Here is a 13041-nt window from a genome sequence, read left to right on the forward strand (position 1 = left end):
GGGCCAGTGGAGCTAAGAGGAAACATCTGTGCAGGGCGAGAGTCGGGGGTGGGGATGATGCTGGGCCAGAGGTTTTCATGCTGTTTGGGATGACATGGGTGGGGTGGCCAGAGCCTGTTTTCTATAACCGAGACTTCCAACAGTTTGGAGGGGAAAAAACAAACAGCAAAAGGAAACTTGAAAGCTGAAATGTGCCTTTTCGAGCTCTCTGCTGATCTTGCCGCCTCTGGATTTCGTCAGGAAGGTCATTCTTTGTGCAGGAAAATTGGTATGAAAAGGCCAGGTCCTTGGGGTGGTGCGTTAGTGCGGGGACATTTCTGTGAGGGTGGGTCACTTGTGAACATTAGCCTGACATCGTCTCCTGGCTGAAGTCACCCCTGCTTGCTGCCCTACTGGCGGGCAGAGGCCGGGGGAAAGGTGCCAGCACAGATCTTTCGTGCTGGGAGGATGAGGCCCACAGACCCCACCAGGGCCGTGGGCGAGTCCACTGCAGGCGGGCACACGTGGTCCTCACGCCTGGCCAGGGAGAGCGGCTGGTGTCAAGGGGACCTGGGGATTAATGGCCATGAGCTCACGACTAGCAACAGTGAGACGTGGTTGCTACATAGAGCCCCTGCATCTGTGGCTGCGGAATGGAGCGTGCGGCCTGACCCCAGGAGACACACCCCGACCGCAGGCAGGCCCTTGGAGAACATGCTTTGTTCGGGGAGCTGCACCACAGCTTGGACAGTAACAAGCAAAATTCCACCCAGAGGTGACTCTCCAGAAGGTTCTAAAAGCCCAGGAACCATATGGGAGAGGAATAGTTGTGAGAAAAAGGGGAAAGGAACACAGTGCAGAGCCAGTCAAAGACGGACTCGATGCCTGTTTCAGATATTTGCTGGCCTCTTACAAGATTGCTCCAGAGGCAGTGCCAGGGACTGGGTGACATTTCATCAGCCTGCCGGCCTCACCACAGGGGAACTTTATAACAAGCTGAGCGTCTCATGATGGAACCGCTGCTCTGCCGAGTAATGAGCCATTTGTCCCAGGAAGGATTTAAGCAAGCACAGGACGTCTGGCAGGGTCAGTGGGAAGTGGCATCCCACATCCAGGGGCGGTTAGACCAGACGGCCTCTTCCAAGCTGCTTTTAACTCCGAGGTCCAGACAGTGGGCCACTGGAGCAATGAAAAAACGATGACATGGCAAATCAGGGCTGCCCAAAAGTAGTGATATGTTTTAAACACTTACATTGAATGAAACAGCACTTTTAACACAAAAATATGAAGCAGGGCACACTTGCGTGCACGCATATGCTTGCACACACACACACACACCCCTGTGAAAACTGCCGGGTGAAAAACCTCGAAGCCACGGCTCTCCGCTGATGGACAGCCCTCTAAGCGAGTCTCCTTCCTGCCGTGGGGAGAGGAGGGGCCAGCTGCCGGGTAAGGTAGGAAAAGGGAAGGTGTGCGCCTGCCTCGGCGGGAGCTAGTGTTGGACAGACGTTTAACGTCTCTGCGACCCCTCTGGGGCCCCCAATACAGCTCCCACTCAGCAGCCACAGTGCTCTCCCCAAAAGTGTGGTCTGATCGCTGGCCTCCAGCTGTGAAAACATCCCTGTTCCTCATCAGACTCTGTGTGTGCACTTATTCATATCTGTGTGTGCTCACAGTTCCCTATTTTATTGTACCCATCACTATTTTGATGCTCAAATCGTCCCTGCTTTTGGCCCCTGGACCTAAATCCATGCTGGCCCTGTGTCATAATGGCATGTTGGCCTCCTTCCTTAAGCAACATCGTAACGAACATCCCCAATGTAGTGTAACTGCTCTGGAGCCGCCATGCTTAGGTTTAAATACTGGTGCTGCTCCTGGGCAAGGCCCACTGAGCCTCAGTTTCCTCAACTGTAAAATGGGGAGATGACAGGACTCCCCTCCTCTTGCTGGTGGGAGGCCTGAGCTAACGCCAGGGAAGGGCGTGACTCCGCAGCTGCCCAAGGTGTGAGCTCTGACGACTATCGTGTATTTTTCAGAACCCTAGAAACTGTCTCAGAAGGCAGGGCCAGGATGCTGGGTGGGTGTTCCCTGGGAGGCGAGGCTCTGTGGCTCCCAGGCCTTCCCCCTTCTGCAGGCCTTCTGTTTTGTTTTGTTTTGGCACGCCTGCAGCCGAGTCTGGGAGGGTTTCCTGGACAGAGGTCCTCGTGGCAGCTGCTTGAGCTGTGCAGCCCTGGTCACTGGCGCCACTGCTCTCCGACTCAGGTCGACCCAGGCGCCCCGCAGGCAGCAGCAGCAGCAGCATGGAGCTTTGGGGGGCCTACCTGCTCCTCTGCCTCTTTTCCCTCCTGGCCCAGGCCACCGCGGAGCCACCGCCATCCCCTAAGGTCAAGAAGGCTGCAAATGCCAAGAAAGGTAAGGAGGGGGAGGGTCCCCTCTCCGTCTTCCAGGGAGCTGGTCACCCTCTCCTTTGCTGAATCCTCGGGCTCATTTTCTTCTGGATGAGTCCAGAGAACTTTAGTGAAATTCCCCCTGAGGCCTGGGGGGCATTCTCCAATAGCAGGGGTGGTTGCCAGAATGACTCTCAGGGTCAGAAAGAATCTTCCAGATCATCAGAACTGGCATCCACTCCTCTCCCCGTCAGTACTTTAATGAAATCAAACCTCTATGGAGACGCTCAACCCTCACCGGAGAGAGCCGAGGGCTCTGCTTTGAGATCCCCGAACCTCAGGCTTCTTAGCTGTAAAGTGGGGATCGTGGCATTTGCCCCAAAGGTTGTGAGAACTTGATGATACAAAACATATACAGTGCCTGGCACATAAGATATACTTGATGCACAGGGTGGGGAAAGGAATTCGTTAATTCTTGGTTCTATAGTGTATTCCACCCTTGAGGAAATAAAAATGTTCAAACTCAGACCAGGATACTGGAAGCAGCTTTTTCTCCCTCTGTCGCCTCTGGGGTCTGGGGTGTCCTTGGGCCGCCTTGGCTGCAGCAAGGCCTGCCGTTGGAGCCTTGCCCGCAGTGAAGTCACCCCGAGCTGTGTTGAGACAACATCTGTGAAATGCCATGGCAATGCACCAGCTGTCACCCCCACGGGGCTCAGAGGCTAGGAGCGGTCCAGGCAGAGTTGCAGGCGGCCAGGTCCAAGAGCACAGAAAGCACGAAGCAGGGAAAGGGTGTGTGGGCCGCCCTCAGGCCCCTCTCTGGGCCTCCTCTGCCAGTGGACAGTTGACAATGGCCGTGGACTAGTGAAGTGGGTGAAGGTACATCAGGACCAGGGAGGCCCACAGGGCGGCAACAAAGAACGGGCTGAACCGATGGAAAATAATCTCCAAGATTCGGTTTATAAAGTGAACAAAGAATGGATATCATGCTGACATTTGTTTTGAAAAGGGGATTTATAGGAAGATACACATTTACTTGTATAAGCACAGAATTTTCCTGGAAGGCCTTACAAGAGTTAGTAACAGTGATCACCTCTGGGGAGGAAGACAGGGTCGGCCAGAGGTGAGATGCGCAGGGAGGGCGCAGGCAGCTGGAACTCCAGGGGCCACGTGGCCACACCTGGTCAAGGAGCGCAGGTGGGCAGGATGGCCACAAAGGGGGTGACGGGCCCTTAGAACAGAAACGGGGGGACCTGGACAGCATCCGTTTCAAACACACACCAGGAATCTGAGCCTCTGAGATAGGGGGGCAGGGCGAGGGCCTCCTGACTCACCCGGAGCTGGAGAGGCTCCCCCTCCTCCCACGCCTTCCTCGGTGGAGCACTATTAGCCCCTTGCTCCCTGGTAGAGGAAAATCACAATGACTCGTACTATCACCAGCAGGGACAGAGAGACACAAAGCGTGCCAAGAGATCAAGGTCAAGGGGAGTCCTTCCCCCTTGTCCTTTGTGGTTGATGGAGGTAGGATCCACCCCACCCAGCCCCTGCCCTACCCCCATCTCTACTGCTCTCCTCACCTGTCTGTGATCATCTCCAAGTCCTTCTGACTTCACCCTAGATGTCGTGAACCCAAAGATGCTTGAGGAGCTCAAGAGCCAGCTGGACAGCCTGGCCCAGGAGGTGGCCCTGCTGAAGGAGCAGCAGGCCCTGCAGACGGGTGAGTGCAGGTGGCCGTCTTTGTTAAGGAAGGACAAGCACATGACTCTGGACAACCTGCTTAACCGGGCCGGTGGGGAAAGGGGCTCTAGGAAGGGAGTGTCCACCATGCTTTGGCTTCAAGTAATAGAAAACCTAACAGTAGCTTAGACAACAAGTGGATCTGGAAGCAGGTAGCTCCTTTTGCTCAGAAGCTTCACTGCATGACCCCAAGATGCCTGCCCCAGCTCCAGGTGTCACGACTGCATCAAAGGCAAGGAGGAGGAGGGTAGGGGGACCAGCCACACCTGTCCCGTTTGTTAGGAAAGCGAAGGTCTCCCGTTTCCAGCCTACCAGAGCTCTGCAGCTCCAAGAACAACGAGCTTTCCCAGCCTTCGCAGCGGAGACAGACAAGGAGGGGGGAGTGGGAAGGGGTGTTGGCTGGGTCAACTACAGTGTCCAGATGAGCACAGTGCCACTCTGGGCCTCAATTTCCTCATCTGTAAAGGGGGAGGGGTGGGGACATGTGCAGGAAAGCTCTAAGGTCGCTCATGTCTAAGCTTTGTGCTGATTATGCACAGTCCATGGAACCCAGATGCCACTTCCCCGAGGTGAGGGAACCTGGTGGGGGCCTCCCTGCACAAAGCCCAGGCATTTGGAAGTCCCAGCACCCCCCTCTTCTCTGCTGATTCCCAGGAGGTTCACGCGGCCTCCTGGCCTGCTTGGGGACCTTCTCCCTCCTACTGTCCTCTCCTTCACGACCACAGCCTGCAGATCACCTTGTCTAAAGCCCACCCAAAGCACACCTGAGCTCTGTTGACCTAGCCAAAGAGTTGAGGGCTTAGGGGAGCAACCCCCCTCCAGCATCTGCCCCTTTCCTCCCCCAGTCAGCAACCCCACGTGAGATCCCCACCCAGCGTGCCTCTGCCAGGCACCAGGAGGCAGGGGCCACCCAGCCAGGGCCCTGCCCGCCAGGAGGAGGGGGCGCATGAGTCCCGGGACCGTGCCTAGGGCCCAGCAAGAGGACCTGAGCGATGGCCGGGCTCTCTGGCTCCGGGGCAGGGCGGGGGGCGGGGGGCACCTTGGTGACGCCGTGTCTCCCCCTCCCAGTCTGCCTGAAGGGCACCAAGGTGCACATGAAGTGCTTCCTGGCCTTCGCGCAGGCGAAGACCTTCCACGAGGCGAGCGAGGACTGCATCTCGCGCGGGGGCACGCTGGGCACCCCGCAGACGGGCGCGGAGAACGACGCGCTGCACGAGTACCTGCGCCAGAGCGTGGGCGGCGAGGCGCAGAGCTGGCTGGGCCTCAACGACCTGGCGGCCGAGGGCGCCTGGGCGGACATGACGGGCGCGCGCGCCGCCTTCGAGAACTGGGAGGCGGAGATCACGGCGCAGCCCGACGGCGGCGCGGCCGAGAACTGCGCGGCGCTGGGCGCGCTCGGCAAGTGGTTCGACCGGCGCTGCCGCGACCGGCTGCCCTACGCCTGCCAGTTCGCCATCGTGTAGCCCGGCCCGAGGCGGGGCGGGGCCGGGGCGGGGCGGCTCGCGGGCGCCCCCCAGGGCCTGGAGCCTCCTTTTGCAAATAAAGTCCGTGCAGCTTTCGGGGCGTGGCTGCGTCCGTGCGGGGACCGGCGGGCGGGCGGGCGGAGGCGGGACACGCGCGTTTCGCGTCGCGAGTGGGCTCTCGGGCGCAAGAGCACGCGGACCGCTGCTGCCTTTTTCTTTCTATAACTTTTGCTTTTTATTTTTTTATATATATATATATATATTTTGTTGTTGTTAAAATATGTCTTTATTGGTTTCAGAGAGAGGAAGGGAGCGGGAGAGAGAGAGAAACATCAATGATGAGAGAGTCATGGATCGGCTGCCTCCTGCACACCCCCGACTGGAGATCGAACCCGCAACCCGGGCATGTGCCCTGACCAGGAATCGAACGGGGATCTCCTGGATCCTAGGTCGAAGCTCAACCGCTGAGCCACACAGGCCCGGCAACTTTTGCTTTTTATATCGTTTTCTACCTGCAGAACAGCTGCAAGCATTCCCTGTGCACCCTTCCATCAGATTCTCCAAACATAGCATTGCCCCATATATGTTTTTTCTGCTTATTTTTTTCTGAGCGGTTTGACGGTGAATTGCAGGCGCGAAGCCCCCACCCCCAGGTACCTGAGAGTGTCTCCCGAAAGCAGGTGTTTTCGCACAAGCGCAGCACAGCTGTCGAGGTGGGGAGCCCACGCCGGTCCGACGGCGTTATCTGAGTTACAGCCGTGTTCAGGTCTCCAGGCCTCTTTTTCTAAACCCCATTCCCTGTGTTGGAATCCAGCACCCCCCGCCCAACTTCAGGGCCGGGGAGACTCCCCCACCCCTAACCCCTCCTGTCCTGAGTCCCTTTCTGGGGTGCGCTGACATGCTGAGTCCTGCTGGGGCTGGGGTGGGGGCTGGGGTGAGAGCAGAGGCTGCTCCGAGGGGGATGGGCACCCCCCCTTTGCTCAGCACACTGGGGGGGGGGGCCAGAAGCCAAAGGTGAGGGTTGCCAGCGTTGCCTGACTGGTGGGCCCCTCTCCTTCCTGCTCCTCGCAGAAAACTCATGTGAACAATTACAGCTCCCACTCGCTGAGTCCATCATATTGCAGGAGATGCTGTCTTTTTTCATCTTACCCACCCAGGACGAGATGTGTTATCCCCATTTCCTAGAAAAGTAAGTTGAGGCTCAAGGTCTTTCCTTTGATCACGCAGCTGGTAAGTGGCAGAGCCAGGGTTTAGCCCAGGGCTGATGACAAGGACCTTGGCCTTCCTGCCATCACAGAAATTCTTACCTCAGGTACTGAATGTTCCTGAGATAGATCATGAGAGAAGTGGCCTAGCGGTCCCCAGAGGCTACTGGCCAGCTCTTGGCATGACCTGGCCCTTCCAGTCATGTAGGCCCAGCTCCAGCGACACCTCCTAGGGGAAGCCTTCCCCATCCCATCAGCCACGGCACCATCCACGGCCTGGACTTCCGCAGCACCTTGTTCTGCCTGGCTGTCTTTTGGGCTGTCTCGCCTTCGGTAATAAATTGGTGATAGTTTGATTCGATCCATGGTAGTGGGCGGGCTGGTGGAGGCAGCATATTTTGGGCCAGTCTGCTTGGCATTGTCACAGAAAGCCTCTCACATAATTCCATAATTAAGGGAAGAGCTAATGAGATTCACTGTAGGTGCAGAAACGCAGGTCCAGGAGGGTGATGTGATTTATTCAAGGAGGCCCAAGCAAGCCAGAGGCAAAGCCGAGACTCAAATGTAGGTCTTGCAACTGAGTCTTGGGCTCTTTTTACCCCCACTCAGCCATCTGGCAGGAAGTAGGTGGCCAGGGGCGTTTCAAAGTTCCTGAAGTGGGCGGCTGCTGGCAAGAGGGCACCGCGCCTCTGTGCCTGAGCGTGGGCCCTGGTGGAGAAGCGCCCTTGTGGGCACCTGTTGTTCAGGTAGCGAGAATTACTCACTTCCCCCAGCAGGTGGCAGTATTGGCAAGAGAATCATTACCCGTGCTCACCAGCCACCAGTGCCCTTACCTTCCCGACCCAGGCCTGTGGACTTCAAGCTGGGGCGCACCTGTCCTGGGATCTTTATTTTAAATTTTGATGTTTTGTTCATCGTGAATTTTTTTGCATTAATTTCGATTTTTAAAAGTATCACATCCAAGCATTATTTATCATGATTACTGAGGGTTTTTTGGTGCTTCCTTGAATTTTGTTCCCCAAGTGAGAGCGTCCGTCACTCACTTCACTAGTCCTGGCCCTGGCTCACAAAATTGGGAGGATTTTCCAGGGTGCACATGAAGAGTGATAAGGAATCAATTTCTAGATCTGCAACTTCTGCGTTGCTCGACTAGAAGCGACAGCAGACGCCTCTTCCACAATCCCCCTTCCCCTCTTTGCCTGGTCAGACAAAGGGACAATGAGGAAGCGGCGAAAGACCAGGTGAAACTCCTTTTACAAGGCTTCCAACAGACAGCACTTGTGATGGGAGGTAGGGGATCCTGTAAAACAGGCTTTCCTTCCGGGTTTTCTGGGGCTATTTCTGAAGCCTGACGCTACTTCTGTGTCACCTGCTTTCCATGGGTGACTCATTTATGAGCATGGTTTATGAATCTTTCTTTCAATCTACAAATCATAGCATAACCTACAAAACCACCGTTTTCTCCACTTCAATGCACTGGTGTTTCATGCAACGTGAGAACACAGCCAGTGAGAACACATCAAAGGTCAATCCCATCTTCTGATGAAAGAACTGAGGCTCGGGGAGGTTAAGTGGCCAGTGAGGGGAAGCAGGGTTTGCCAAAATATGCCGCTTGGGAATATCAATTATTTTAAGCTAGTTATTCCCCCTTCTCCCCCCCATTGATTTCTAGAGAGAATGGAAAGGAGAGAGGAGGGTGGGGAAGAAAGAGAAACATAGACATGAGAGAGAGACATCGATTGGTTGCCTCCCCAACGAGGTGCCCTTACCCTTACCAGGGCCGGGGAACCTGTAACCCGGGTACATGCCCTTGACTGGGAATCGAACCTGAGACCCTTCGGTCTGTGGGCTGACACACCACTGAGCCAAACTGGCCGGGGCTAAGCTGGTTATTTTTAAGAAACAAAGACCCAGGAAGAAGCGTGACTCTTCCCATTACCTGCTTAAAGGAAGGGAGCATTACCTTAGCATCATAATGTGACCTAAGTGTGGCAGATGGGGAAGAATCTAGAAAGACTCCCCTCTGTGGCTCGTGAGGATCTCATCTATATCAAGAGCGGCCACTTCTTATTGCCTTCCCCACCCCTCTACCTGGAACTTCCTCCAGCAATTCGGAAGACACCGGCACACCAACGTTTTCCTAATCCCCCCCCCCAGCATGGCTTTGGAATCGCACTCTATCCAGACAGAGGAGTGGAGCCCTGGGTCCATTCCCATGACAGATATGAAGGCTCTGGGCTAAGATGCTGTCTCACCCCCAAACAGACCCCCTCATTCTTGTCCCTCCCCCTTCCCCCCCCGTCATATATAATGATGCTTATCCCACCACGAAGATGTGAGACTGGGGTGCAGAGCCGGCTGGACCTCGGGGATCGAGGCTTTGCCTTTGTTGTGAGAAAGGGAAGAGCAGCCCCGGCCAGGCACTCACAGCTGGGCCGCCACGGTCTCCGGTTGAGCAGAATCCAATCTCGCAGATCCCGGTCCGCCAACATCAGACAAGGGCAGACAAAACCAGATGGTTCTGGAATCGTGTCTGAGCACAGAGGCCACAGCGCAAACCACAGCGATCACCCCCCCACCCCCCCAGCTAAGACAAGTGACGTCTGTCTCTTTACCAACCGCGGCCCTAGCTCTGCTGCTCTCATCTGACCACCTTGTAGGTAAAAACCGCACGTGGACCTGATCCTGGGAGCACCAATCCAGAGCAAACCCCGCTTCCTGGAAGCTTCCCCCACAGCCTGAACCCGAGCTTGTGTTCTGTCAGGCGTCCCCGAAACGCCTTGCACTGAGATGCCCCGGGCTCCTCGTCGTGTATACGCCGCGTTCAGTGGCCTGCTCCTCGCAGCAAAGCACCGCTCCAGCTGCGTTCCAGGTGCCTTTGGCTATGGGGCAGAGACGGGCCGCCTGTTCCCACTCCAGCTTCGGCTCTGTCTCCATCCTATGAAAGGCAAGACAGTGTCAGGTGCGTACAGCTGAGGTAGACACGGGACTCCTGACTAGGGTTCTAATTCTACCCCAACCAAGGAACTGATCCTGCCCATTCCTCCCACCCGTAAGCAAGAGCTCCTCATCAGTTAAAACTTCCTCTGCAGCCTTGGCCAGATAGCTCAGCTGGTTCGAGCATCATCCCGATACCCCAAGGTTGTGGGTTCGACCTCCAATCAGGGCATATACAAGAATCAACCAACAAATGCGTAGACAGGCGAGACAACAAATCGATGGCTCTCTCTCTCTCTCTCCCCCTCCTCTCCTCTCCCCCCCCCCCTTCCGCTGGCTCTCCATCCGCCTGAGTCCTTGATCAGGCTCCTAGCCATTTCTTCACTCTCACGCTGGGGGCCTCAGACCTGGTTTTAATGGGGTTTATTTTTGCTCCCCGATGAGGGCCCAAGGTTCTTCTCTTCTACCTGGAGGCCTGTGTGGGAGGCACCCTGGGAGGCGGGCAAGGCCTGGTCCCCAGGCCCCTCTGCAGGGCTCCATCCTGGCCAAGCGCTGTCCTCGTTTCCCCCACTGTGTGTGGACAGGGCCTGGACTTGAACCTGGACCTGGACCCGGACCTGGGCCTGGGCCTGGGCCTGGGCCTGGACCCGGGCCTGGGCAGAGGGTTCCAGCTCACCACCGCGAGACTAACCACACCAACCGTCCCCCTGGATCCCTGACTCTCCAATGCGCCCCTCCCCCAACGCCCTACATCCTGGACCTCCCTCCCCACCTCCACCCCACCCCGTTACCCCTTCCCCCCACCTGGCCCGCGGCCCTCGGGCCTCCCCCTTCTCAAGACCTCAGGCTCCCTTCCGCAGGCCTCTCAGGCTCAGGCAGTTGTCTTCTCCCTGGTCCATTTTAAGCAGTTTAAAATGGTAGCTTGGAAGTGGGAGACTGGATGGAGAGAAGGGCCCCACCGGGAGAGGGGGAGGGGAGGGCCGGGGGGAGGCTGGGCCCTGGCTTCACAGCCCCCGGGTAAGAGCTTGACCTTTAAAACCAGAAAGGCCTGGATTTTCTTCTCCTTTCCTCTTGTCATCACTAACGCAGCGTCTTAGGTTCACACGGGTCAAGGGCAGTGCTTGTTCTGCCGAAGCTCATCCCTGGCACAGCCGGTATCTTCAAGCCCTCCTCCTGATTCTTTGGGTCCTCAAAGACCTTGGGGAAGGGGACCTGGAAAATGTTAATTCAGAAACTTGAGATGAACTAAAGCATCGTAGACGCGCCCGCTGTCTCCCCACGGAAATCCTGGGTGTGACGGGATGGACCAAGAATGCCCCAGAGTGTCGCTATTCTTTTTTTTTTTTTTTTTAATAGAAAGGAAATTAAGCAGGGTTGCAGAATATTTTATTTATTTTTTAAAATATTTTTTTAATTGATTTTAGAGGAAGGGAGCAAGAGAGAGAAACATCGCCCACACACATCCAGACCTGGGATTGAACCTGCAACCTGGGCACGTGCCCTAACCGGGAATTGAACTACTGACCTTTGGGTGCACAAGACGACGCTCCACCAACTGAGCCACACCGGCCAGGGCTAGGTTGCTATTCAAGAAACAGTCGCTCTCTCTGCAGAGGTTTGGAATCGAGATGAGATCTCGAGGTGAGCCTGCCTCTTACAGGTGCACAACCTATAACCTTCTAGCTGCTCCGGTCTTCAGGATTCCTGAAGGCCAGGAGGGAGCGCGTGGGTTTCTTTCCCAGTACCCCAAAGGAAAGTTATTAGTTAAAGAATAATAGTGGTAAATCGCCGCAATATGCCTTAATTGATTTATAGATTAATATAGCGCGTTTGCTAAATAACTTGCAATGCAGTCTGTTGCCTAGGGAACAGGGCTAAGAACAAAAGCTCTGCATTGGAACACGGAATAAAAATTGGTGAAGGGCCCGCATCACATTTAATTACTGCTCCTCCAGGCACGGTCCCACATTCACGCTTCTCGCCTAAAAGGGTCTTAACAGCTCAAGAAAGCATGCCACGCCTGATGAGCGAATGAGTGGCTGCCACCACCTAAGATCTGTAATCCCCCCCCCCTTGCTGAACCCTCCCTCATAGCACTTTGCAGGGCAGCTTCCCCACTGAGCCTTAGCACAGTGTCTTGCACATAGTAGGTATTCAATAAGAGCGAACTGAAGCAACTGAACTGAGTTGGACACAGCGCAGAATAAATGCCACACGGTTTGGTGCTGCCCACACTGGCATCCCTCATGCAGGCCGAAGCGGGTGTGATGCCATGCTTGGTTACTGCTCAGCCCTTGGCAAGGACCCGCAGACAAATAGAAACATCTTGATCTATTCGTGCAAGAAGTCGGTGCTTGCAGCATCTGGAGCAAGTGTAAATTTTCATCTGAAGAATCAATGTCCCCGGCCTGGAGGAAATAAATTAGAACGATTGTTTTTTAAACACCAAAGACAAAGACTTTATTAAGGGGGCTTGTTATCTGGGTTATTTATAGGAAGCATAATTGGAAATACTTCATCCTGGGTATACCAGAGTGACTTGACACTAGACTTTTTTTTTTTACAAGGTAAGAGCCATTTTTGTCTTCATTATTGGAAGTATCTCTGTTGCCGGTGTTTGTCCGAGAGATTATTTGCAGAAATATCACTGGGTTGCCTTTCCGGAGGTGGTGAGGAAGCTTTCTGGAAAGATCTAACCCCTGACTGTCAGGATCACCTCTGAAGAACACATTTCCCCTTTACCCTTTCTCCAGCTGGGCCTCAGTTTCCTCATCTGTAAAATGAATGTGTGGGTCACTAGATAATCTTCAACATTCCTTCTAATTCTAATTTTTCCAAAGTCTTTGCTTTTTGCCAGTTGAAACGAAGGGCAGTGGGTCAGTTAATACTGAATTATGAATCCATGTGAGGTTTTGTTCGTAAAGGTGGTTATGTAAGGAATGGCTGTGCCTCTGCTGGGTATCCTGCAGTATTTGTTTTCATCAGCATTTGCATTTCAAGCAGAAACTGCAAATGGCAGGAGATCAAAGTCTGGCCTCTGCAAACCAGTCACTGCTTAGAGTGAATCACAGACTATTTAAAAAACACAGGAAATCCTGATTAGTGTTTTTTCTTCTTATATCAGGTTTAGTGACGTTAAATTTGCATTCAATAAAATGCACCCATTTTAAGTATACAGCTGATCGGCTTTGACAGATGTCTACCCCCAGTAGAACCTGCCACCCCCATCGCCACCCAGAACATTTCCACCAGCCAGGAAGTTCGCTCGTGTCCCCTCGCAGCCAGTCCTCAAGAGGCTGGGTCTGCAGGGTAGAGACCAGCATCCCACCGTTGGAC

The 13041-nt window shown here is 54.8% G+C and overlaps 1 protein-coding gene across 1 annotated transcript; it reads left to right on the plus strand.

Annotated features, from left to right (window-relative positions):
* The first annotated feature begins 2157 nt into the window (after window positions 1-2157).
* CLEC3B (C-type lectin domain family 3 member B) lies at window positions 2158-5659 on the plus strand. The gene is made up of 3 exons (XM_081159996.1): window positions 2158-2391; window positions 3982-4080; window positions 5169-5659. Exons 1-3 carry the CDS (start codon window positions 2280-2282, stop codon window positions 5561-5563), a joined length of 606 nt encoding a protein of 201 aa, XP_081016122.1. The 5' UTR covers window positions 2158-2279; the 3' UTR covers window positions 5564-5659.
* The last annotated feature ends 7382 nt before the right edge of the window (window positions 5660-13041 follow it).

The sequence above is a fragment of the Miniopterus schreibersii genome (assembly GCF_964146895.1).
Source record: "Miniopterus schreibersii genome assembly, chromosome: 15".
Classification (NCBI taxonomy): domain Eukaryota; kingdom Metazoa; phylum Chordata; class Mammalia; order Chiroptera; family Miniopteridae; genus Miniopterus; species Miniopterus schreibersii.